Raw genomic sequence first — 26,229 nt, forward strand, 5'->3', positions numbered from 1 at the left:
CCTAGGCCAGGTGAGAGACATTGTGGCAGTGTTGGCATATTACTCTCCCCCTTCTGCTCCTATCAGTATCTATCTCCATTTCCATCTCTCTCCTTATCTTCCTTTGAAGTCCACTGCATTCGCCTGTTCTCCCCCCTCTCTCTCAGAGTGGCAGTTATCTATCGCCCCCCCTGCACCACCCTCCCAATTCCTTGACAACTTTTCTGCCTGGCTTCCTCACTTTCTCTCTACAAATACATCTACTCTAATTCTGGGTGACTTCAATATCCCCATTGAGAACCCATCTGCCCCTGCTGCGTCTAAACTTCTCTCACTAACTAACTCCTTCGGCCTCTCACAATGCACCCTGTTCCTCTACTTTTCTCTATTTACACTTTTTCACTGGGTAAACTTATCAACAGCTTTGGCTTCAACTATCACCTCTATACTGATGATACCCAGATCTAACTATCCACCCCTGCACTCTCTCCTTCTGTCAATTCTCACATCAGCGACTGCTTATCTGGCATTTCCTCCTGGATGGCCTCTTACCACCTAAAAATAAACCTGTCCAAGACCGAACTACTTCTAATCCCCCCCCTCTATCTCTACTCCAGTTTCTAATTTTTCTATCACTGTTGGCTGCACCACTATCTCCCCATCATCCCGAGTCCGCTGCCTTGGAGTCACACTTGACTCAAATATGTCCTTAATTCCCCACATCTAATTGCTCTCTTCATCCTGTCACAACCACCTACCCAATATCTCCAAAATTCATCTGTTTCTGAGCGCTAAAACTACTAAAGAGCTAATCCACTCCCTGGTAATTTCCCGACTTGACTACTGTAGTAACCTACTAACTGGCCTCCCTCTCTCCCCTTCAATCCATTCTAAATGCATCTGCCAGGCTAATTCACCTCTCCCGGCACTCTGTATCTGCAGCACCTCTCTGTGAGTCCATTTACTGGCTCCCCATTCACAGCAGAGTTAAATTCAAAATTCTTACCCTGACCTACAAAGACGTTACCAATGCTGCCCCACCCTTCCTGTCCTCATTCATCAACAAATATACTCCAGCCCGCCCCCTAAGATCCAACAATGACCTGCTCCTTTCCTCCTCTGCCATCACCTCCTCTTATGCTAGACTACAGGACTTCTCTCGTGCGGCACCAATGCTCTGGAACGCATTTCCTCGAGCTGTCAGACTTTCCCCTAACCTCTCCTCCTTTAAAAGTTCCCTAAAGACCTTTTTGTGCAAGGAAGCTTATCACCCGACTCAGTAACAAATGAATTTCACTTACCTAACAGTTGCCTTCATCTATCTCCTCACTAATATCATTCTCACCTCCACAGGGCCCTCATTTCCCCCTGTATTGGTCTGTAAAATTTTGTCTTGTATTGTTTCACTGTTGTACTTTTTTGTACCCATGGACAGCGCTGCAAAACCTGTTGGCGCTTTATAAATAAAGAATAATAATTATAATAATAATACTTTGCTATGCAGTAGGTTAGGGGTTAATGGTGTAGAGGGGTAGTTTGCGATGGGCTATGCGGCGGGTTAGGGGTTATTAGAGTAGGGGGCTTATGGTGATTCGGTTTAGCACGCGAGTATGGGTGTAAGGTTTTTTTCAGCTTTTCTCTCTCCATTGAAATCCGTGGGAGAGTATTCTAACCTCTCCTCTTTGTGCAAGAGCGAAAAAGATTTACTTTTAACAAAGAGCCTAACTCGAGCAGAGTTAGTGCAGGATGCTATTGAAGTTCAAATTTTAAACAAAGAATATTTCCATCAGCCTGTGTAGTCACCTAAGATAACAGACACCTGAGTATTTGCCATCACATGTAAGCTGCACTTTAAGAGACAAACAGTACAGAAAATGCAAAAAAAACTAAGTAAAAGAGTCATTTGAAAATTCATTTCAACCTGTACTATATTGAAAACACATTATTAACACATTATTTGATGTTTTACGTTGTGAATTTAATGTATTCTTGAAAATATACATTTTTCAACTTTCAAGTCTGATGACTGCAACACACTCCAAAGAAGTTGGGGCAGTCGACTGTTTACCACTGTGAAACCTCACCTTTTCTTTTAATAACACTTATTAAGCATTTGGGCACTAAAGACACCAGTTGGTTAAGTTTAGCAAACTGAATTTTCATATGACCCTATGCATACTACCTTAAACTAGCCATGATGGTAAAGTGTAGCTTATTATAGTATTGGACTATATGGACAGTAGGATTTTGGTTGATAATTTATTTTTGTGATTACAAAAAAAACCTTTTTGTGTTGTGCTATTTGTTGCACAATTACTATATATATATATATCCCCACTGATTTTTATATATTATTGTACTAAAAGTCATAATTTTTCATATCAGTTTCTGTATAAATGTATGATGATTTTTTTTATCACCGTACATTATCATCTCATATGTTATCTACCAACCCATCTTTTAAATCACATCCAATCATTTTTTCATTTTGTATTTTTCATAATAAAAAATATTAAATATATATTGCACTATTTCCTTCTCGTGAAGGAAACAATTGAAGCTGAAGAAACCAAGGCAACTGAGGAAGTTGAGAAAGATGCTAGTAAGGTAGGTATCTTATTTTAACTTTCAGAATTAGGAAATACAGTGGGGAACAAGAAAGTTACATACCTTTATGAAATTGCAGGTTCTTAAAAATGTTAACACAGAAATAATAACAATGTAAATGTCAGACTTTTTTCCAGCTATTATGTGATCTTCCAACAAACAATATCCAGAGAAAAATACAAATAGTTAATTATTAGTAACATTAAATAAAATAAAAAAAAAGCCTTTGTTAATAAGTCTCTATCAACTTTGCAAAAAAATATTCCAAGTTCCATCAAATTGTGAGGGTATTTTCTGTGTACAACTCTCTTGTACAGGTTTTTGACAGGATAGATGAAAAATACATCTGCACATTAGGCTAATTTGCTAATTTGCTTTTCAGTGCAATCATTATGTCAAACATTTATCTAGTGTTTTATGTTTATTTGAATGTCCTAAACATGCAAAAATATCACAAGATCATGTAGTATAAATAAGTGTGTGGGAAAGTATTTGGTTACAGCCAAAAGGTTAAGATCATTTTTATCTATCATGTCTTTAGCGCCAGAGTTTGAAGAGACAGTAAATACCTAATGATTACATTTTCGCCTTATAAATTATCTTATCCTTATCTTCTTATAAATTAACATATCAGCAGAGACTGGATGCTATTAGAAGAGGTTAACACCTTGTTGGCTGTAATTGTTTTTCAATGGTCAAACTCTAACCATCCCTTTCCTTACTTGGAAAAACCAATCCACACTTGTATCTGGAGAAGAAAGGGCTTGCCACTGCCATTTTGTTAGTAACATTTCCAGTATTTGGCTTTAGCAGAAATGCTACGATAAAAAACTGCACATTAAGGACAGATATGTGGCAAGCTTAGGCTTCTGAAGTCTGTCATGTGCTCTTTCAATTTTCAGATACTGTATAAATTGCAGGAAAAGGGGCAAAATAAATAAAAAAATTATATTTAAAAGTTGTTTTACATAAATAAGCATTTATATTATAATCTGAGAGTGTTTATTGCCCCCTTAAGTTCTCACTCAAATGCCAAATACATAGATATTCATGGTTTCAGTAACCGTTAATAGAGAATGAAATAAAATGATTTTCTTCCCAAACAACCAAAAGAAAAGTAAATTGGTGCTAAATAAACAGGTCCTTGGTAAGCAGGTCCATTCCAAGACTTTGATTTTTCTTTTCTGAACCCATTCAAAGTTGCAGGACAACCTATTGTTATCGTTCGGATTATTATTATTATTATTATTATCATTATTATTATTATTATGCTTTTTATTCCGCCAAGCTTTGTATTCAATTGCCCATAACTGCTTAACTGTTTTTGCAAAGCTCTTAAAATCAGGTATGCTGGTACAGCCTATTGCTGTGCTACATCTCATGCAAAATTGAACTCATAGGTCACATGCTCTGGCAGCCATATTGCTTTTTGTGCCAAATTTCGACAAACGCTTAAAAATCTTTAGCTCTGGAACTGCTTATGTTACAACTTTGAAACTTGCTGTGCTTAGTGCTACTATGACCTGAAATTGCTATTGCTCAAGAGAAGTGCCTAGGTCACATGATGTTTTGTGATCCCAGGACATACTTGAAAACGAGAGAAATCTCAATGTATCCTTCCTGGTAAAATATTTTATAAATAAATAAAATAAAAAAAAATTCCTTGGTCAATTTGGATGTGGGCTTTGGGTCATTGTCATATTGGAATGTGAGGCTAGCATGTTTTTTGACAAAATATCTTGATATTTGGAGATATTCATTATCCCATATATCTTGACAAGAGCCCCTGACCCAGCGGAAGAGAAGCAGCCCGTAGCATGATGCTACCACCACCATGCTTCAAAGTCGGTATAGTAACATACATAGTAACATAGTTAAATGTTTCCCTTTTTACTGTGTGAAGTATACTATGTACAGCAAGTACTATTACAGCCAGTGATATCTTGCTCCTGGGAAGATGGTTCTGCACATTCACAAAAGCTGGCTAGGGAGTGTAGGAAAAGAAAGAGCTGTGTGGGAAAGGAAAAATACAGTAGTATCACACACATATATATAGTGCACAAATGCTCTTTAAAGGGACACTAAACCCAATATTTTTCTTTCATGATTCAGATAGAGCATGCAATTTTAAGCAACTTTCTAATTTACTCCTATTAGCAAATTATCTTCATTCTCATGCTATCTTTAAAGCAGAAATGTAAGCTTAAAGAGACAGTAAACACCAGAATTGTTGTTGTTTAAAAAGGTAGATAATCCCTTTATTACCCATTCCCCAGTTTTGAATAACCAACACAGTTATAATAATATACTTTTTACCTCTGTAATTACCTTGTATATATGCCTCTGCAAACTGCCCCCTTATTTCAATTCTTTTGACAGACTTGCATTTTTAGCCAATCAGTGCTGACTCCTTGGAACTTCACGTGCCTGAGCTCAATGTTATCTATGTGAAACACATGAACTAACGCCCTCTAGTGGTGAAAAACTGTCAAAATGCTTTCAGATAAGAGACGGCCTTCAAGGTCTAAGAAATTAGCATATGAACATCCTAGGTTTAGCTTTCGACTAAGAATACCAAGAGAACAAAGCAAAATTGGTATTAAAACTAAATTGGAAAGTTGTTTAAAATTACATGCCCTATTTAAATCATGAAAGTTTTTTTTTACTTGACTGTCCCTTTAATAGACCGCCTAATTTTGGTTCAGCACCTGGGTAGCGCTTGCTTATTGGTGACTAAATGTAGCAAACCAATCAGCTGAACCAAAATGGGCCGGCTTCTTACCTTACATTCCTGATTTTTCAAATAAAGATAGCAAGAGAATGAAGAAAGATTGATAATAGGAGTATATTAGAAAGTTGCTTTGGGTTTCTATCCCTTTAAGTCATTCTTTTTTTTCCCAAAGATTGCACTTTATTTTTTGACTACAGTGTTCCTTTAAATTTGTACCATATTTATTTTCCAATCAATGCCTGCAACACTAGAACATATTCTTTAAAATATATATAAAAGAAATATACAGGTTTGTTTACTGTTGGCGAGAGCAAATTCAAATAAAAGTAATTGGTATTGAACATTAGATATAAGTGATCCAAAACCATATATAAGTTATAGAAATTGGTAAAATAGTTATGTTGATTACCAGGACTAAATATCAATGAGGCATGTCAGGAATGCAGGCTCTTCAGAAGGTTCAACATAATATGGAACATCTCAATCACATTTGGATGTATGATGCTTCACTTGAACTGCAAGATGTGCTGTCATAACTCATTGATAACTTTGTTTTCCACTTTTTCTTACCACAGTAGAACTGTTTTTTGTTTTATACCATTAAAGTTAAGGATTTGAGAAAGAAGATCATCTACTCATATTTGTGACACAACTTACTTTCCAATTGTTTTCTGCCAAATATGGAACCTGTGTAGAGTTTGCCAACCCACATTACTGAGAATGCATTTATATAGAAGTGTGTTTGTAAGACTTTGTTTCAGATGTCTAGGTTATCAGAAATGTTTATTTTTGCCATTGCCTATTACTCTTAGTTATTGGTTAACTTCCTTGAACAGAGTTTAGACTACAATCTAATTCCAGTTCAAAGTTTGACAAAGAGGACCTCTTTTGAGAAGTATTCAAAGGTTATTTTACCCTTTGACGCCCTTAGGAAGTTCCATGCTGTCCTAAAAGCACTAGGCTTTAACGCCCTTAGGACAGAATGGAACATCCTAACTTTTGTGGCGTCCTGCTCCCGATACAGAAAACCTGACTGGGGGATGTGCCTAGCAACATAAGCATTCCCTCAGGATCCATTCAGTACCTTTGTTTTAGTCACATGACTGTACTGAGAATCATGTGGCTTATTTTTTCATTTTTGTTTACTTTTTTTAACTTGGACGGTTACCTCCATCCGGAAGTGGTTAAACAATGAGTCAAACACAACTTTCTGATATTTTAATATAATCAGGGCATTGAAAGATAGGCTACAGTAAATTATTTATAAGATTTAATTGGTGTGGGTATTTTATATGTCTTATTTTAGATTGAAGCTGAGTGTAAAGAAGAAAGTATTGTTGAAACCACACCGGATGTTACTGAGGATTTTAAAGAGCCTGAGCAGGAGGTTGTTGAAGAAGTTGAAATAATTCAGGTAACATATATTTTTCAATACATAAATAGTAATATTTATATCAGTTAAACATGGTACAGAAATAAAAATGTTAAAATATCAAAATGTATTTATGGTATTTGAGAACATTTAAGTACATGTATACTATGCAGCTATAGATTGAGTTCCCTCAAATCACATTTTTGAAAGCTTATAACTTTTGAGTACATTAGTATCTGAAAATGTAGATTTCTTTGGCATCTCAATCACTATAAACTTTCATGTTGTAGGTAAATACACTTAATACTTTTCAAGATGTTAACATGAAAAAAATTACATTTCTGAAAAATAGAGATAAGAGAATTTTTAGGCATTGCTATAGCCAGAACTGCTGTACAGATATTTATGAAGTTTAGTAGAGAGGTAGATGTTATAGGGGTATTATTATTAACTTGGTTTGGTGAAAAAATAATAATTAGTTTTAGAGGGAAGACTTCAAAGTTATGAGACTATAAATTAGTACACAACTGAGCAGATGAATTTTACGTTATTCGATCATCAAAATGTTTATATGGATTTTCAGGTCATATCAGTATAAACAGTTATGATGTTGTGGATACAGAAAAAAATAATACATTGAGTGATTAGAAACAGATAATTCTATTTTACTTTTTTTTGATAGCTGATTCAGTTTAATTTTTATGGTAGTGTGGACATTATAGTTTTCTAAGATAGTAGAGTCATTTTAACTTTTGGCAAATATTTTGAACTTAGTGAAAATATTTGGGATTTTTTTTAGACCTAGGGGCCGAATTATCAAGATCCGAATGGAGCTTGATGCCCCTGTTTCCGCGCAAACGTTCAGGCTCGCCAGAAACAGCAGTTATGAAGCAGCGGTCTTAAGACCACTGCTCCATAACTGGTCCGCATGCTCTGAGGCTGCGCACATCAATCCGCCCGATCCTATATTATCAGGCTGATTGACACCCCCTGCTAGCGGCCGATTGGCCACGAATCTGCAGGGGACGGCATTGCACAAGCAGTTCACAAGAACTGCTTGTGCAATGATAAATGCAGACAGCATATGCTGTCGGCATTCAACGATGTCTATCGGACATGATCCGCTGAGCGGATCATGTCGGGCAGACCGATGATAAATCGGCCCTCTTGTATTGTAATGTAGGAGTCTCTGTTCACACAAATAACACTACATAGCAACATAAACATCCAAGTTAAAATTTGTGTTTCTAATTTGTTTTTAAGGGCCTCGCCGTACCAACGAGACTTCTTAGAATACCTCATCTGAGCTGCAAGGTTTTGAATATCAGGCCCGCTGTGAGAGCGTATTCTGTTTAAACTTTAAGAGGATTTTGTAAATTGCCACCTAAATCTCTCCACTTTGGTGAGATTAACTAAGAAGTCTTGTCAGTACTGCACATTTTAGAAAGGCAACTTTTAGCTTGTGAGATGTTTATGCAGGGACCTTAAAATGAATGGCACATACATTGCATTATAATGCTAAAAAAAAATCCTGAAAGATTTTGCGTAAATTCTCTCCATCCTGGCGAGTTTTCCATCATCAGGCCCTAATAAATTACACTTATTTCTTCAATATTAATCAATTAATATAACTGAAAAATACATCTGCACAAATTTGCTTTTCAGTGCAATCATTATGTCAAACATTTATCTAGTGTTTTATGTTTATTTGAATGTCCTAAACATGTAAAAATATCACAAGATCATGTAGTATAAATAAGTGTGTGGCATTTGCAGGGAAAGTATTTGGTTACAGCCAAAAGATAAAGAATATTTTTATCTATCATGTCTTTAGCGCCAGAGTTTGAAGAGACAGTAAATACCTAATGATTACATTTTCGCCTTATAAATTATCGTATCCTTATCTTCTTATAAATTAACATATCAGCAGAGACTGGATGCTATTAGAAGAGGTTAACACCTTGTTGGCTGTAATTGTTTTTCAATGGTCAAACTCTACCCATCCCTTTCCTTTCTTGGAAGAACCAATCCGCACTTGTATCTGGAAAAGAAAGGGCTTGCCACTGTCATTTTGTTAGTAACATTTCCAGTATTTGGCTTTAGCAGAAATGCTAAGATAAAAAAACTACACATTAAGGACAGATATGTGGCAAGCTAAGGCTTCTGAAGTCTGCAATGTGCTCTTTCAATTTTCAGATATAAATTACAGGAAAAGGGACAAAATAAATAAAAAAATTATATTTAAAAGTTGTTTTACATAAATAAGCATTTATATTATAATCTGAAAGTGTTTATTGTCCCCCTTAAGTTCTCACTCAAATGCCAAATACATAGATATTCATGGTTTCAGTAACCTTTAATAGAGAATGAAATAAAATGATTTTCTTCCCAAACAACCAAAAGAAAAGTAAATTGGTGCTAAATAAACGGGTCCTTGGTAAGCAGGTGTAGTATTTTTCCAGTTGTGCTCGCATTCACAGCCTGACTAGGGAAGAGAGTGCTAAAGGTCTACTTGTTTTATGTTTTACTATTCTAAGTTCAGTGGCTTATTTATTCTCCAGGGGCCAATCTTAGGGCGCGATCCGATATAGATCGTAGTTTGTGGCGCAAGCGAGGGAACCCCCGCCGCCCGTAGTTTCAGCTCGCAACTCGAGCTATCCCATATACGGCGCCGTCAGATGCTAAAGTGCCGTAAGTCTGACAAACCAGTGATGTCCAGAAATCTGCGTAAGTACAAATTTCTGGAGTCGCCAGTGACTTACAGCACTTTAGAAACTGCCGGCGCCTACAAAACCTGACTAAATTATTAAATCTCTTGTACTGTCTAACACGCCTCCCAAACAAAGCCCGGCATATCTAACCCTCTATCCGCTATCCCCCCTCACTCTCCTAATAATAAAAAATGTTTTAACCCCTACCCCGCAGCCAGCTATATTAAATACATTAACCCCTAATCTAATCCCCCTAAAGTAATCACCTCTATTACCAGCCCTTAAAAGGGCCTTTTGCGTGACATTGCCCGAAAGTAACAGCTCTATTGCCAGCCCTTAAAAGGGCTTTTTGCGGGGCATGCCCCAAAGAAATCAGCTCTTTTACCAGCCCTTAAAAGGGCTTTTTGCGGGGCATTGTCACAAAGTAATCAGCTCTTTTGCATCTAATCTAAATCCGCCTACACCGCTGCCACCTATAATAAATGTATTACCCCCTAATCTAATCCCCCTACACCGCCGCCACCTATATTAAATACATTAACCCCTAATCTGACCCCCCCTACACTGCCGCCAGCTATATTAAATGTATTAACCCCTAATCTAATCCCCCTACACCGCCACTACCTATATTAACTATATTAACCCTAATTATATTAGGGTTAATATAGTTAATATAGTTATTATATTATATATATTAACTATATTAACCCTAATTATATTAGGGTTAATATAGTTAATATCGTTATTATATTATATATATATTAACTATATTAACCCTAATTATATTAGGGTTAATATAGTTAATATCGTTATTATATTATATATATATTAAGTATAATAACCCTATCTAACTCTGACATCCCTAACTAAATTCTTATTAAAATAAATCTAATTAATATTAATATTATTAATTAAAATATTCCTATTTAAATCTAAATACTTACCTATAAAATAAACCCTAAGATAGCTACAATGTAATTAATAATTACATTGTAGCTATTTTAGGGTTTATATTTATTTTACAGGTAACTTGGTATTTATTTTAACTAGGTACAATAGCTATTAAATAGTTAATAACTATTTAATAGCTACCTAGTTAAAATAATTACCAATTTACCTGTAAAATAAATCCTAACCTAAGTTACAAATACACCTACACTATCAATAAATTAAATAAACTTCAAATATCAAACACAATTAAATAAACTAAACTAAATTACAAAAAAAACAAAACACTAAATTACAAAAATTAAAAATGATTACAAGGATTTTAAGCTAATTACACCTATTCTAAGCCCCCTAATAAAATAACAAAGCCCCCCTTACCTACCCTAATCTAAATTAAAAAAGTTAACAGCTCTATTACCTTACCAGCCCTTAAAAGGGCTTTTTGCGGGGCATGCCCCAAAGAAATCAGCTCTTTTGCCTGTAAAAAAAAACAAAACACAATACCACCCCCCAACATTACAACCCACCACCCACATACCCCTACTCTAACCCAAACCCCCCTTAAATAAACATAACACTACCCCCCTGAAGATCTCCCTACCTTGTCTTCACCCAGCCGGGCCGAACTCTTCATCCGATCCGGGCGATGTCTTCAATCAAGCGGCAGAGAAGAAGTCTTCCATCCGGGCGATGTCTTCAATCAAGCGGCAAAGAAGAAGTCTTCCATCCCGGCGATGTCTTCAATCAAGCGGCAGAGCAGAAGTCTTCCATCCGGGCTATGTCTTCAATCAAGCGGCATCTTCAGTCTTCTTTCTTCGCTCCTCCGACGCGGAACATCCATCCGGCACGACGACTTCCCGACGAATGAGGTTCCTTTAAATGACATCATCCAAGATGGCGTCCGTCGAATTCCGATTGGCTGATAGGATTCTATTAGCCAATCGGAATTAAGGTAGGAAAAATCTGATTTGCTGATTGAATCAGCCAATCAGATTCAAGTTCAATCCGATTGGCATGCCCCACAAAAAGCCCTTTTAAGGGCTGGTAAGGTAATAGAGCTGTTAACTTTTTTAATTTAGATTAGGGTAGGGAAATTTTTGTATTTTGGGGGGCTTTGTTATTTTATTAGGGGGCTTAGAATAGGTGTAATTAGCTTAAAATTCTTGTAATCTTTTTTTATTTTTTGTAATTTAGTGTTTTGTTTTTTTTGTAATTTAGTTTAGTTTATTTAATTGTATTTTAGTTTAGATATTTGTAGTTTGTTTAATTTATTGATAGTGTAGGTGTATTTGTAACTTAGGTTAGGATTTATTTTACAGGTAAATTGGTAATTATTTTAACTAGGTAGCTATTAAATAGTTATTAACTATTTAATAGCTATTGTACCTAGTTAAAATAAATACCAAGTTACCTGTAAAATAAATATAAACCCTAAAATAGCTACAATGTAATTATTAATTACATTGTAGCTATATTAGGGTTTATTTTATAGGTAAGTATTTAGATTTAAATAGGAATATTTTAATTAATAATATTAATATTAATTAGATTTATTTTAATAATAATTTAGTTAGGGATGTTAGAGTTAGATAGGGTTATTATACTTAATATATATATAATATAATAACGATATTAACTATATTAACCCTAATCTAATTAGGGTTAATATAGTTAATATATATATAATATAATAACGATATTAACTATATTAACCCTAATCTAATTAGGGTTAATATAGTTAATATATATATATTATAATAACTATATTGACTATATTAACCCTAATATAATTATGGTTAATATAGTTAATATAGGTAGCGGCGGTGTAGGGGGGTCAGATGAGGGGTTAATCTATTTAATATAGGTGGCGGCGGTGTAGGGGGATTAGATTAGGGGGTAATACATTTATTATAGGTGGCGGCAGGGCCGCCATCAGGGGGTGACAGGGGTGACTCCTGTCAGGGGCCCAATGGGCTAGGGGGGCCCCATGAGGCAAGAACTAAAAAAAAAATATATATATATATATATATATATATTTTTTTTTTAATTTTGGCAGCCACCAGTGGGTACTACAGCAGAGTGCTAATTGAGCATGGGAAATGTTATTACAAGGAGTAAAGTATTAGCATTTGAGAGGATTTCTGAGTGTGCACTAAACCAATATGCACAGTGTGAGACAGACTTGGCACTTTGTTTGTACAGTGTGTACCTGAGTCAGACGGCAGATCACTTTCATTTGCAGAGGAGGTAGGAATTACTTAGCAAATGTTTTTTATTTCTTTGTGCAATTTAAGATTGTAACTTCAGTGTGGTAGTAGTTGTATGGTGGGGCCAGGGGTCCATAAAAACACAATTTTTTAGCAGCAGTGTATTTATGATTATTTGACAATGCTGTAGAAATTCTATATTTAAAACCATGCAGAAATATTTCCTCCTCAATACACAAATGATATATATTACATTCAAGTTTACTGCCACTTTATGCAAGGACTTTCCAGATACAAGGAGGCATTTTATCTAAGATTTTTACATCTGCATAACATGTTATACTCTCAGACTAAGATTGCTCAGTGTTGGAAATGAGACAGGTTAACTTAAAACTGCTCAGTTTACTCTACAGCTGACTTAATTTTGAAATGCATACCAACAAGCTTAAATCCTGCATTTAACCATATCTAATGGTATGAGTACCACAGCTTATGGTTCCACCAAGACCATAGAGTACAGCATTTTCAAAATCCACAAGTACAGCTGACAGATGGGAACATTTGTACACTATATTTGAAGTGGTGCTCTTGGTTGGGGAAAATGGGGAAAATATATAAAAAAAACATATGCCAACCTTTTAAAAGTACTTTTCTTCATCTAGCCATCTACCCAGATCATTAATGTACAATTTTGAATTCACAGAATTATTTTTGTTTGTACATTTACAAATATGATTCTTTAAAAAGTGATCTCTGCATTTTTTTTTTATCATGCATGTCACACACTGTTGATTTAGGGGATGCAAGGTGCATAAATGTTTCCTCCTGTTAGTGTTTCTGTGGGTGTCTGTGTTTATGTCTTTGTGCTTTGGTTTGTGTCTCTATGAGTGTGTATGTATTTTTTTCTGTTGGTATCTCTGTGAGGGTGGGTGTGCATGTCTTTGTGCATTTTCTGTGGATGTCTGTGAGGGTGTGTGCATATGTCTTTGAGCTTTTTCTATGGGTGTCTCTGTGAGGGTGGGCATGTGTTTATCTTTGTGTATTTTCTCTGGATGCCTCTGTGAGGGTGGGTGTGTATGTCTGTTTTCTGTGGATGTCTCTGTGAGGGTGTGTGTGTGTGTGTGTATGTATGTCTGTGTTTTCTGTGGATGTCTCTGTGAGGGTGTGTATTTTCTGTGGGTGTTTCTGTGAGGGTGTGTGTATGTCTTTGTGTGTTTTCTGTGGATGTCTCAGTGAGGGTGTGTATGTATGTCTTTATGAGTTTTCTGTGGGTGTCTGTGTGTGTGTGTGTGTGTGTGTGTGTATGTCTTTGTGTGTTTTCTGAGGCTGTCTCTGTTGGTGTTTCCTTGGGTGTATGTGCAAGTTTGAGTTTGTGTGTGTGTGTGTCCTTTGTCTGTTCCTTTTTAGGACATTTTGACCTTACTACTGATTATTGACATCTTTCTACAGACTTTGAGACTAATGAGACCTTTCCGGAAGTCACCAATCTACCATTTAACCTTTAAATTATTGTTTAGGCAGTTCAGGGCCCTTCCTTTCAGCCACTGCATGCTGTTGTCATCATTTAGTTGGCATCTTCCTTTACAAAAAGATAATCAGAATTCCATATTTTGTTTTCTAAATCTCCTTTTTTTACAAAACTGTAGTTTACCTCATTACTTGTCAGGTCAATGTAAACAAGTGCTAAGTGTCTGTTTGGGTGTATGTGTCTGAGTTTCTTTGCGTGTTTTCTAGAGTGTATATATGTGAATACTTATGTGTGAGTGTGTGTGTTTCAGTGTATGTTACTACCTTTACAACATTTCCAAGTTTAAATAGACAGAATAAAGTGCATATACGTTTTAGTCACTTGGTCACTTGGTCAAAAATTGCACATGTCAAAGGAGAGGGGGGGGGCCCTGATCAATGGTTAAGTCAGGGGCCCCAAAATTTCTAGTGGCGGCCCTGGGTGGCGGCAGTATAGGGGGATTTAGATTATAGGCAAAGAGCTGATTTCTTTGTGACAATGCCCTGCCAAAAGCCCTTTTAAGGGCTGATAAAAGAGCTGATTTCTTTGGGGCATGCCTCACAAAAAGCCCTTTTAAGGGCTGGCAATAGAGCTGTTTACTTTGGGGTAAGGCCACGCAAAAAGCCCTTTTCAGGGCTATTTGTAGGGATAGACTTAGGTTTAGTGGTAGGGATAGTTTAGTATTTTATGGGTTAATTAATTTAATATAGGTGGTGGCGGTGTAGGGGGATTAGATTAGGGTTAATTAACTTAATATAGGTGGCGGCGGTGTAGGGGGATTAGATTAGGGGTTTATTAATTTAATATAGGTGGCGGCGGTGTAGGTGGATTAGATTAGGGGTTAATAATTTTAATATAGCTGGCGGCGGGTTAGGAGCTCACATTAGGGGGTAGGTAATATAGCTGGCGGCGGGGTAGGGGCTCACATTAGGGGGTAGTTTAATATAGCTAGCGGCGGGGTAGGAGCTCACATTAGGGGGTAGTTTAATATAGCTGGCGGCGGGGTAAGGGGCTCACATTAGAGGGTAGTTTAATATAGCTGGCGGCGGGGTAGGAGCTCACATTAGGGGGTAGTTTAATATAGCTGGCGGCGGGGTAGGAGCTCGCATTAGGGGGTATGTAATGTAGCTGGCGACGGTGTAGGGGGATCACATTAGGGGGTTATACTTTTAATGTAGGTGGCGGCGGGGTCCGGGAGCGGCGGTTTAGGGGTTTAATACTTTATTAGGGATTGCGGCGGGGGATTGTGATTGACAGGTAGATAGACATTGCGCATGCGTTAGGTGTTAGGTTTTATTTTGCAGGTAGTTTAGGGAGTTACGGGGCTCCAATAGACAGCGTAAGGCTTACTACGGCTGCATTTTGTGGCGAGGTGAAAATGGAGTAAGATTTCTCCATTTTCGCCACGTAAGTCCTTACGCTGTATATTGGATACCAAACTGCGCGGGTTTGGTATACCTGTCTATGGCCCAAAAAACTACGGGTGAAGGCAGAAATATACGAGCGTAACTTCTAGGTTACGCCGTATATATGTGATACCAAACCCACGCAAAATTCGGCGTTGCCAGCTTTTGCAGGCGACGCTGCATATCGGATCGGGCCCCTAGTGCATTGCAAGCCTCTGATTAGAGCATACTTACATACTTTTAGAACCTTTCTCTAATTTTGATTTGTAGAAAATAACACAGATGTATTAAACAATGTATTCTAAATGCTTTTTGACGAACAAAATATACAAATCTTTTTTCTTAGAGTATTTTATTCATAATTTTTTTTTTATATAATTTTTATTCAGATGTTCTTAATATACATACTGGTATAAATTCGTCAATAATAATACAACTAGAAATACCAAAAAAAAAGACAAAACCATTAATCATCTAATACTTACACAGTAGGGAGGGAGGGAGGAGAGGGAATAAAGGGGGGCTTTCTCCTTTAAATGGAAATATGATTTCCTATCTTTATGTATTCCAAGCATTCGGGAATTACCCGGCAAGAATTTTTAATTGTACTTATTCAGAGTTAATAATGGATTTGACTTACTTAATTTGTAGATCCAGCGGTAAAGAACTAATTACGCTTAACCATTTAGCAAATAAACGTTTTTGCTGTGTATTTTCTAAATTCTTTAGGTTAATTTGTTCTGACGTATATTGTGTAATAATTGTGTTTCTAAATACTTTAAACTTTGGAGCGTAAGAAGCTTTCCAGGTCCTTAGAATAAGATTTCTGACCACTAAAATGATGGTATTAATTAGGTTGTGATTTTAAAAACTTGGTGAAGAATTGACCAGGAAAAATACACGTTTTGGAAGAATCTTGAATTCCAAGCTCAGACTATTATTCAACCAGTAGTTAAAGGATTACTAACTTTTTTTTTTTGCTGTGCAAAACGGAACAAACATTTATCATTTCAAATATCATACCAATGTAATGTACCTTTTTATTTTCTCAAACAAAGCTCCCTTTAGCAGTAAAATTATCTTTTATTTTATCCCCATGGCATCACATCATCCAGCCCTCAAATGTGGGGCGTCTAAGGGCTAACAAACTCGCCAATCGGATGGCGAGTACTTGCATATAATTAAAATACATTATCCTCATTCAATGCATGCGCAATACGATTTGCTTCCTTTCGCATGCGTATATTGCGGCACTGAAGCCGACATGAGAGCTAAAAGAATAAAAAAAACGGATGGTGTCGTATCCGATGACGTTGACGTACTCGCGCATGCGCATTGAAGCTAGGATTCGCCATCTTCCAACTGCAGTTGTCAGCCCGGATTGGAAATCCGTAACAGCAGACAACTCAGTGGGTTTGGAAAAATTAAATATTTACAAGATATATATTGTGAAAACGGTACACATTTAATACATGATCAACATTATAAAATGCTTTATTTACATGTATACTCTTGTGATATAACGATTATATTTCTGACTACAGTGTCCCTTTAATTTTACCCCATAGTTGATTCATTTTTGGACAAGACCAGAAGCAGTGATATATGTCTGCCTGCTGTGCCTTGCATCTTGTGCACAGACAAGTCTTATTGTACCATTTTGTCAATCTCTCGGGGGTAATATATACAGAATTGATCAAATTTATATGGCCTTCTCTCCAAGAGGTCTGCAACCACTGTTTATTAATTCTTTTGACACTTTCTTGAATGTCCTGTATGCTAACTTCCAGGAAATACTTTTACCATTTGTTTTTGAGTACTTTATTCATAATAAACTTACATTCTATGTAGTTATAGATCAGAAATTATTAAAAGGGATAGAACGGTCAGAATTTAAATGTTTTTCAGCGGTATACGCATATATCCTGTGAGGGCCAATGCACTAGTATTAAAACACTAGACCTGCTCAGAGAGCCAACAGTGGCTTGTATAATACAAATTAAGTCTTCACATCTACAATACACAGCACTATCAGCTCTCTGAGCTTGAATACTGGTGCATGGCTCCCACAGCATATGTGCGTATGCAGCAGAAATCCATTAATAGAGTTTACTAGAAGCATTTTTGCTAAAGGAAGTATATTGCAAACATGATTCTATTTAAAATTGAAATTCACCCATGTACATTTGAATTTTGACCTTTCTATTTCTTTAATTGTACATTTATGAATACAGCTTACATATTATGCTATTAGTTGATGTCTGTAGTTCTTAAGAAAAACAAATATCTTATTTCTATGATCCTTTACTTTTCTCACATAATAATGTCTGTTGCTATATTCATTTTTGCCAATTAAAAACTAAAAACAAAATTTTTTTTATATATATATATATATATATATATTGTGTGTGTGTGTATGTATGTATATATATATATATATATATATATATATATATATATATATACACACACATTTGTTCCTTGTTTATTTTAAACAATATTTATTTCCACTCTATCCCATTTGGATATAAGAAATGTGCAATATTTGGGTAGATAAATGTTTTTTCTCTGTGTATAGGAACGTGCTTAATTTAATCAGAATACACATTTACAATTATTTTCTCCTAATCATAATAATTGTAGGAAGCACCTTGCATCCCATCTGTGGTAATTGAACCAGCATCCAACCATGAAGATGAAGATGGATATGATGTTGATAGTGTTACTCATGTCATGGAAGATAAAGTTGAAATCGATGCAGTCCAAGAAACTTCTATAGAGCAGAGTCAGAGCATTCCCAGTGGTGAATCGGGCGCCTTCGGTGGATCTGACCTTCCTGATGGTTTCCTCTTTAAGGTTTATCTTACTTTAAAATATTATGTATAGTGAGTTATTTTTATTTTTTTTAATTTTCTTCTTTTAAATAATAAAAACTTTAACAATCAAATGTTTGCTTGATATTAACAATTAGTCATTGTGATATACAAAAATTGTGGCATACATTATTTTCAATATATTTTAAAGCAATATTAAACCGTGTTTCATTTAGTTTTAGGTATGTTTCCCAAATAAAAACAATACAATGGTAGTCATCTAATTTGCATGTAAGGCAATAATGGTATTTTTCTAATGATAGGGTCAATGAGACTAAATTTATCCATTCTTCCTTTGATGGAATTACTGTATTTTTCCACCACCTTGGGATTAATTGTTTGGCATAGTTCAACATAATACTTAAAAGTGTATATCTAAGTCTACGTTTAATTTTGGCTGGTTTGTGGAATAGGCATGTAAGTGGGTCACGGGATATAGTATGTTGAACTACTTTAGTGATTTCTGTAGTCACTAGATTCCAATAGGTTTGTATTGTGGGGCAGCTCGACCACACATGAAGCATTGTACCAATTTGGCCACAGTTTCTCCAGCACATGGCTTGAGAGTTCGAGCATATTTGTGCTAGTCTGTGCGGTGTCAGGTACCATCGACTGAGAATTTTCATATTTTTTTCTTTAAATTTTACTGTAGAGGTGGAGGAGCTCATATGTGTTATGATGGTGAGCCAATATTTTTCAGCTATTTGAATTCCTAATTCCTCCTCTCATTTTTGTGTATATGATGGAAGATGATGTGAGTGGTATTAGAATTTGTTTGTAAGCTATAGATAGGTGGCCTTTGAGTTCTACTTGTTGGTAACAGATATTTTCTATTGGTGTCAACTTGCGCATTATCTTCTGTTTATCAGTGTGTGTATCTAAAATGTAGTTAAGATGGGTATATTTATACCAATGATCAAAGTGCTTAATATCAAGGTCAGCTAATTCTGTTCTTGGTCGAATTTTGCCATCTTTAAGAACTTTGTGATAAGGGAGAACTGTATGCATTGTGCTATGTTTATAAGGTTGGGTGTGTTGTTTTTGTCTAAAAATGGGATTGGTAAGAATAGGAGTTAAAGGAGAAGGGATGAATGATATATTAGGCAAATGTTTGATCAAATAATCCCATGATTTTAGGGTTTCGACTGTTAATGTAGATGTTGTAGGTAGGGTTTTCTGTTCTGTTGTAGGTGACCAACATAAACTGCCAAGATTAGGATGAGAGGCCAATGAAAGTTCAAGTGTTATCCATTCTTTGTCTGCTTAATTTTTACACCAATTAATTATTCTTACTAGGTGAGAAGCATATCTATAGTATTTAATATTGGGAGTTCCCAATCCTCCTCTATCTTTGGGTCATGTATAAGATTTTCATAGAGACTCTTATCATGCGATTCAACCATATATAGGAGTTTAAGGTTCTTTGCACAGAGTGCAATTAGTTGTCTGGTAGGTGAATGGGTAAGGCTTGGAGTATATACAATATTTTCGGGAGAATCATCATTTTCACTGAGTTTATGTGGCCCAACCATTATATTGATTTATGTTCCCAGCCTTGGGGGGTCTTTCTTTATATTTTGTAATAGAGGTGTATAGTTTAGTGTGAATAATTGAGATCTTTTTTCTGGGATTTGTATTACTAGATATTTAATTGATTTTGGGTTATAGTGAAAATTAAAGTCTCTTTGTATTTTGTATATCAAGTGAGAAGAATTATTAAGGCTTATAAATTCTGACTTTGTTTCATTAACGTTAAAAAAGGAAAATTTGCTATATTTAGAGAATTCTGATGATAGCACTTTCAATGAGATATCGGGGAAGTCAATGTGAGCATTACATCATCAACATATAATTCCATGATTTTAGGGTTTCGACTGTTAATGTAGATGTTGTAGGTAGGGTTTTCTGTTCTGTTGTAGGTGACCAACATAAACTGCCTAGATTAGGATGAGAGGCCAATGAAAGTTCAAGTGTTATCCATTCTTTGTCTGCTTCATTTTTACACCAATTAATTATTCTTACTAGGTGAGAAGCATATCTATAGTATTTAATATTGGGAGTTCCCAATCCTCCTCTATCTTTGGGTCATGTATAAGATTTTCATAGAGACTCTTATCATGCGATTCAACCATATATAGGAGTTTAAGGTTCTTTGCACAGAGTGCAATTAGTTGTCTGGTAGGTGAATGGGTAAGGCTTGGAGTATATACAATATTTTCGGGAGAATCATCATTTTCACTGAGTTTATGTGGCCCAACCATTATATTGATTTATCTTCCCAGCCTTGGGGGGTCTTTCTTTATATTTTGTAATAGAGGTGTATAGTTTAGTGTGAATAATTGAGATCTTTTTTCTGGGATTTGTATTACTAGATATTTAATTGATTTTGGGTTATAGTGAAAATTAAAGTCTCTTTGTATTTTGTATATCAAGTGAGAAGAATTATTAAGGCTTATAAATTCTGACTTTGTTTCATTAACGTTAAAAAAGGAAAATTTGCTATATTTAGAGAATTCTGATGATAGCACTTTCAGTGAGATATCGGGGAAGTCAATGTGAGCATTACATCATCGACATATAATTCCATTTTGTTTTTTGGTCTCTTGAACTGTAACTCATTTAATATCATTATTTTGGCGGATATTAGTTGTTAGAACTTCCATAGCCAGGACAAATAACAAGGGGGATAATGGACATCCCTGTCTTGTGTCATTTTTTATGCTTATGGAAGATGTTAGGGGGTCATTTAAGCGTATTCTGGCCGTGGGGTTGTTGTATAAAGCAAATATTTTTGAAATTAGGGAGTGACCGAATCCAAATTTATGAAGGGTGACTTTCAGAAGATTCCAATTTAATTTTTTGAAAGCTTTTTTTTGCATCTATTGAGAGAAATATGGCTGATGTTTTGGTCTCTGTGACATAGTCTAGAAGGTTGACTATTTTTTTAGTGTTATCTCTTGATTCTCGGTGTGGTGTGAAACCTGCTTGGTTAATGTGTACTAATGTCGGGAGGATTTTATTTATTCTGGAAGCGAGGATTTTAGCAAATAGCTTTACGTTGACATTGAGTTATGAAATGGGTCTAAAATGAGATGGTGTAGTTGGGGGTTTTCCGGGCTTGGGGATCACAGTTATGTGCGTTTCGACCATATTCTGAGGGAAAGATTTCCCTTCTCCTATTTAATTAAACAAATTCAACAAATATGGGATTAAAATGTATTTGAAATGTTGGTAGTATTTTACTGAATAGCCATCAGGTCCTGGACTTTTGCCCACATTAAGTTCAAGCTGGGTGATAGGGGATAGACATTTTCCTGTTTTTATTTCCTTCATAGAAGAAATTTTGTTTAAATTTGTGGGTAATGGTTTGTTTTTTTTGTGCTAGGAGTTCTTTTAATTTATTTCTAATGGTGATTAGGTCTTTTGAGATCTGGGGGTCAGTGAGTGCTTGTTTTATTTTTTTATTTATTTTTATTGAGGACAGTTCAATAAAATATATGCTTTTGCAAGGTATAAACAGCCATGTTAAATATTCACAGCATATCTATTATTAAAGATTGTACAGTAGAATGTCCAGTCCCCAATTTTTTTCCCCCTTAAACAATGTAGGTCACTCTTGGACCTATCGTATTTTATCAAGTCAAAGCTGGGGGATATTTAAAGAACATGAACATATACAACAAAAGAACAAGGAAAATTGCATCTCAATAAATCAGAGTGTTATAAATATAGTTTGAGATATATCATGTTTGTGATACGAGCAATTTAAAATGTATTTGTGGTTTGAATCTTTTTTGGATCTTTATTGTTTAATCTAAAACAAAAACAAGATTTATGAGTTTTGTAACTGGTAACTTACTGAAACCTTTTTTGACTTAATTAGGGCCCAGGGCCCAACCATCTGGTAATGTTCAAACTAAATTTCCAAACTATATTGGGTTTTGTAAGTAAGGAGCATTTTACTCTTTTAAAGGATTATGGATGATGCCTCTGAAGTGGTTTTACATTTGGTTGATACACACTGTAGTATTGAATCAACGTTTGTACCATTTCCATTTCATAATATAGGCTAGTTGTGTATTGATAAGTTCCATACCACCATAATCTACCTCACTATCTGTCTAAAATTATATGTAGCTATTCATAAATTAGCATATTCTTAGGTTATGCTTTGTCTATGTCAACTTCCTCTTGGCCCCGGCCATTGACCAAAGAGGAGAGATATGTATTATGTGAAGTTTACATTTAGCTGTGATGGAAAGTTGAACAAGTTATGCTATGTATATTTGTCTCACCAGGGGGGCCACCAAAAACCCCCGGATTGGACATACACACTAAGATGTTGATCAGAATTATTTTAGGTAGCATGGCAATGCACCTGCACAATACAATTCATATCCATAAAAGGCGGTAGATTAGTATCTATGACGTCTGTGTAATAATTTGTGGTAAAAATATCCCTCCCAGGGTCTCCCACAAACCCACTAGAGAGGCGTTAAGACAAAAGTGCCTACATATGTCAATACATGCAATGTGGAAATGAAATCTGTACATCACATTTAATATACTAAGTGAATAGTGAAATATTGCCAAACAGTGGCTCAACATACAGTATGTTACTGTGACAAACCATCAACGTTTAAGCAAACTGGCTAATTATGCTTTTGGATCCATAAAATTTTTAATGTTTGTCAAGATGAAATTAAAGGGACATGAAACCTAAAAATTTTCTTTTAGGATTCAGATAGAGAATACCATTCTAAACAACTTTCCAATTTACTTGTATTATTTAATTTGCATCCTTCTCTTGTTATCCTTTGCTTAAAGGTTTATCTTGACAAGCTCAGGAGCAGCAAAGAACCTAGGTTTTAGCTGCTGGTTGGTGGCTGCATATTTATACAAATTGTCATTGGCTCACCCATGTGTTCAGTTAGAAACCAGTAGTGTATTGCTGCTCCTTCAACAAATAATACAGAGAGAATGAAACAAATTTGTTAATAGAAGTACATTAGAAAGTTGTTTAAAATTGTATTCTCTATTGAATCATGGAAATAAAACTTGTGGGTTTCATGTCCCTTTAAGGTACATTGAACCCTTTTTCAGCAGGTTTATAAACACATGCTTGCGGGTGCTGTGAAGGGAAGTTCCATTGTATGTATTGTCCCCTTTGCTTGTCATGTTTGATCATAATTGACTCACCAGGGTTAGAAGAGACAGGACCGTTCCTATCCAGCAACCAGAGAACGTATGATGTTCTTTCAACCACACCGGGACCCTTCAGCGCAGTCTGTGAATTAAGGTTAGCCAGGACCATCTCTCTGCTATATGAGTAAAACTTATCATTTTGATGCGTTTTAGTTAACTCTCGGTTTCCCATCAGGGTCAGGAGATCTTGTGTAGAAGACATTTTTTCCATTTTTGATTTTCCCTTCCGGTTGCCATCTTTTCTTGCTGGGTTTATAAGAGTCTGACCTGAATCTTCTTCATTTATGTGCTTTATCGGTGGTATAATGTTCTCCATCTAGTGGTAGTGATATTTGATACATTTTGAGCAGCAGGTTCTCTATTTTAGCAAAACCTTGATCAAGATTCTGTGCTAAGTCTTCCTCCCATGCGGTCGCCATTTTGGGATGTTCAGTAGATTTGAGATTCGTATTGTTGTAAGGTTAGCGGCTTTATATTGCTCTGTGTAGTGTTGCTGAGAAGTTCAGTAAGGCAGACACCTGCTGCCGGCACTAATAACCCGGTGAAACTGGGGGGGGTCATTACCTATGAGTAGGCCACCGCCTTAGGACTTGATTGTCGAACTGTGGCCCAATGTAATAAAAACAGCAATCAAAAGCTGTAAGATAGCCACTGTATGCTAAGTGACTGTTGTTTGTTGAGTTGTATTGTTAATTTAACGGTTAGTTGCTCATAAATCAGCAGATTGTAGAGAATTCTGTCAGAGCTTGCAGTGGATGCGTCCTGTCAAGAACGCTGCTTGGACACGCCCCCAGTGGGTGCTTTTTTATGTTGTAAATCTAGGTTGGATAGTTGTGTAGTTAGGTCAGAGTAGTGTTGACGTGCTGCTTTTTTATATTGTGCTTTAAGTTTAATAAATTCACCCCTCATATAACACTTGTGTGTTTCCAGTAAACGTGAAATGTCCAGAGCACTGTATATATTCAATTATACTTTATTCAGACATATAAAACAGCAACGTTTTGTGACTGTGTGTCACTTAATCATGCTATACTTAGCTTAACAGAGGTTTCTACTTTTAAACATTCATTTTTCGCGCCAGTCACTCTGTGGTTGTACTCTGGCACCATCTTGTGGTTCTCTTGTGTAATGACTGGTTAATCTGTGAAGCAAGTAATTTAAAAACAATAATATAGCAAATATAGCAACAATGACATAAAGTGCAAGATGATTTTACCATACATTATAAATTAAATAAAATTAATTTACACAACTGTAATACTTCTTGAAGATGTTACCATCTAAGTTGTAGCTTAAATTAGGTTTATCAGAAATAGCAAGATAAATCAAAATCTCTATTCAGACCTTTAGGGGCCAAGGTTTCCAATTTATGGATCCACCACATTTCTTTCCTTTTTAGCAAAGTCTCTCTGTCCATGCCATTCCTGGGCATTTTAATCTGTTCAATCACTTGCCATCTTAGCTGGCTTATTCCATGTCCTTTTTCCAGGAAGTGCCTGGACAGAGGGGCTTCCATTTTTTTCGCCTTATATTAGAACGATGCTGTGTCATACGGTCTCTTACTTTCTGTGTCGTCTCACCTAAGTATACAAGGGAACACGGACATTTAATTAGGTATATAACATGAGTTGTTTCACAGGTATAGTAACCATTAATCTCAATTTTTTCCCACTATGTGGGTGAAAAAAATTAGGGCCTTTTATTATTGAACTGCAACTCATGCAATTTAAACAAGGAAAACTACCCTTTTGTTTAATACCTATATGGGATTGTCTCAACACCTTTTCTGGTCCTATGTCTGTTCTTACTAATTGGTCTCTTATATTTCTTACCCTCCTATAGGCCATTAGAGGTGGTTCCTTGAAGTGTGGAATATGTTGATTACATTCCCTTAACACATGCCAATTTTTGCATATTATTTTTGACACCTCTCCACTAAGGGGACTGTACTGTGACACAAACATTATTCTGTGGTCCTGGTTAGCTTTTTGACTCTTAGGCCTGGGATTTCTTATTTCTTCAATTTTTTGTTTAATAAGATTGGGGGGATATCTCCTATCCAAAAATTTATTAGCCATTTCCTTCATCCTACGTTCACTATCCTCTTCTATGCTTACAATTCTTTTTACCCTTAGGAGCTGACTTTTGGGTAGGGAATTTATTAGGTTTTTCGGGTGGAAACTGTCATACTGTAACAGCGTATTTTTGTCCGTTTCCTTTGTATACAGATCAAAACGTAAGGTGTTTCCATCTTTATAGACTCTGGTGTCTAAAAAAGTTACTGTCTCCTCGCTGTAGGTGACTGTAAACTGCAAACCCCTTACCATAGAATTAAGGTTATTTACAAATCTATTTAGGGTTCCAATGCTGCCCCACCACACGCCAAACGCGTCATCAATGTAGCGCCACCACACTGATCCGTGCTGTTTGAATGCCTCATGTTCATATACCATTTTTTCTTCAAACTCATTCATGAACAGATTGGCGTATGATGGGGCAACATTGGAACCCATGGCAGTTCCCTTTACCTGCACGAACCATTCATCTTGGAATAAAAAAGGATTCCAGTACAATATCAACTACTGGAATTATTTTTTATTCCAAGATGAATGGTTCGTGCAGGTAAAGGGAACTGCCATGGGTTCCAATGTTGCCCCATCATACGCCAATCTGTTCATGAATG

The 26,229-nt window shown here is 35.9% G+C and overlaps 1 protein-coding gene across 1 annotated transcript in view; it reads left to right on the plus strand.

Annotated features, from left to right (window-relative positions):
- Nucleotides 1–26,229, plus strand: part of AMPH (amphiphysin) — a 519,511-nt gene that overhangs the window by 474,477 nt on the left and 18,805 nt on the right. The window contains exons 19-21 of the mRNA XM_053714425.1: nucleotides 2,527–2,586; nucleotides 6,624–6,731; nucleotides 18,112–18,324. Of these exons, the coding sequence (XP_053570400.1) occupies nucleotides 2,527–2,586; nucleotides 6,624–6,731; nucleotides 18,112–18,324 (381 nt within the window). The remainder of the gene's footprint in view (nucleotides 1–2,526; nucleotides 2,587–6,623; nucleotides 6,732–18,111; nucleotides 18,325–26,229) is intronic.

This window comes from Bombina bombina, chromosome 5 (assembly GCF_027579735.1).
Source record: "Bombina bombina isolate aBomBom1 chromosome 5, aBomBom1.pri, whole genome shotgun sequence".
NCBI classification, from domain to species: domain Eukaryota; kingdom Metazoa; phylum Chordata; class Amphibia; order Anura; family Bombinatoridae; genus Bombina; species Bombina bombina.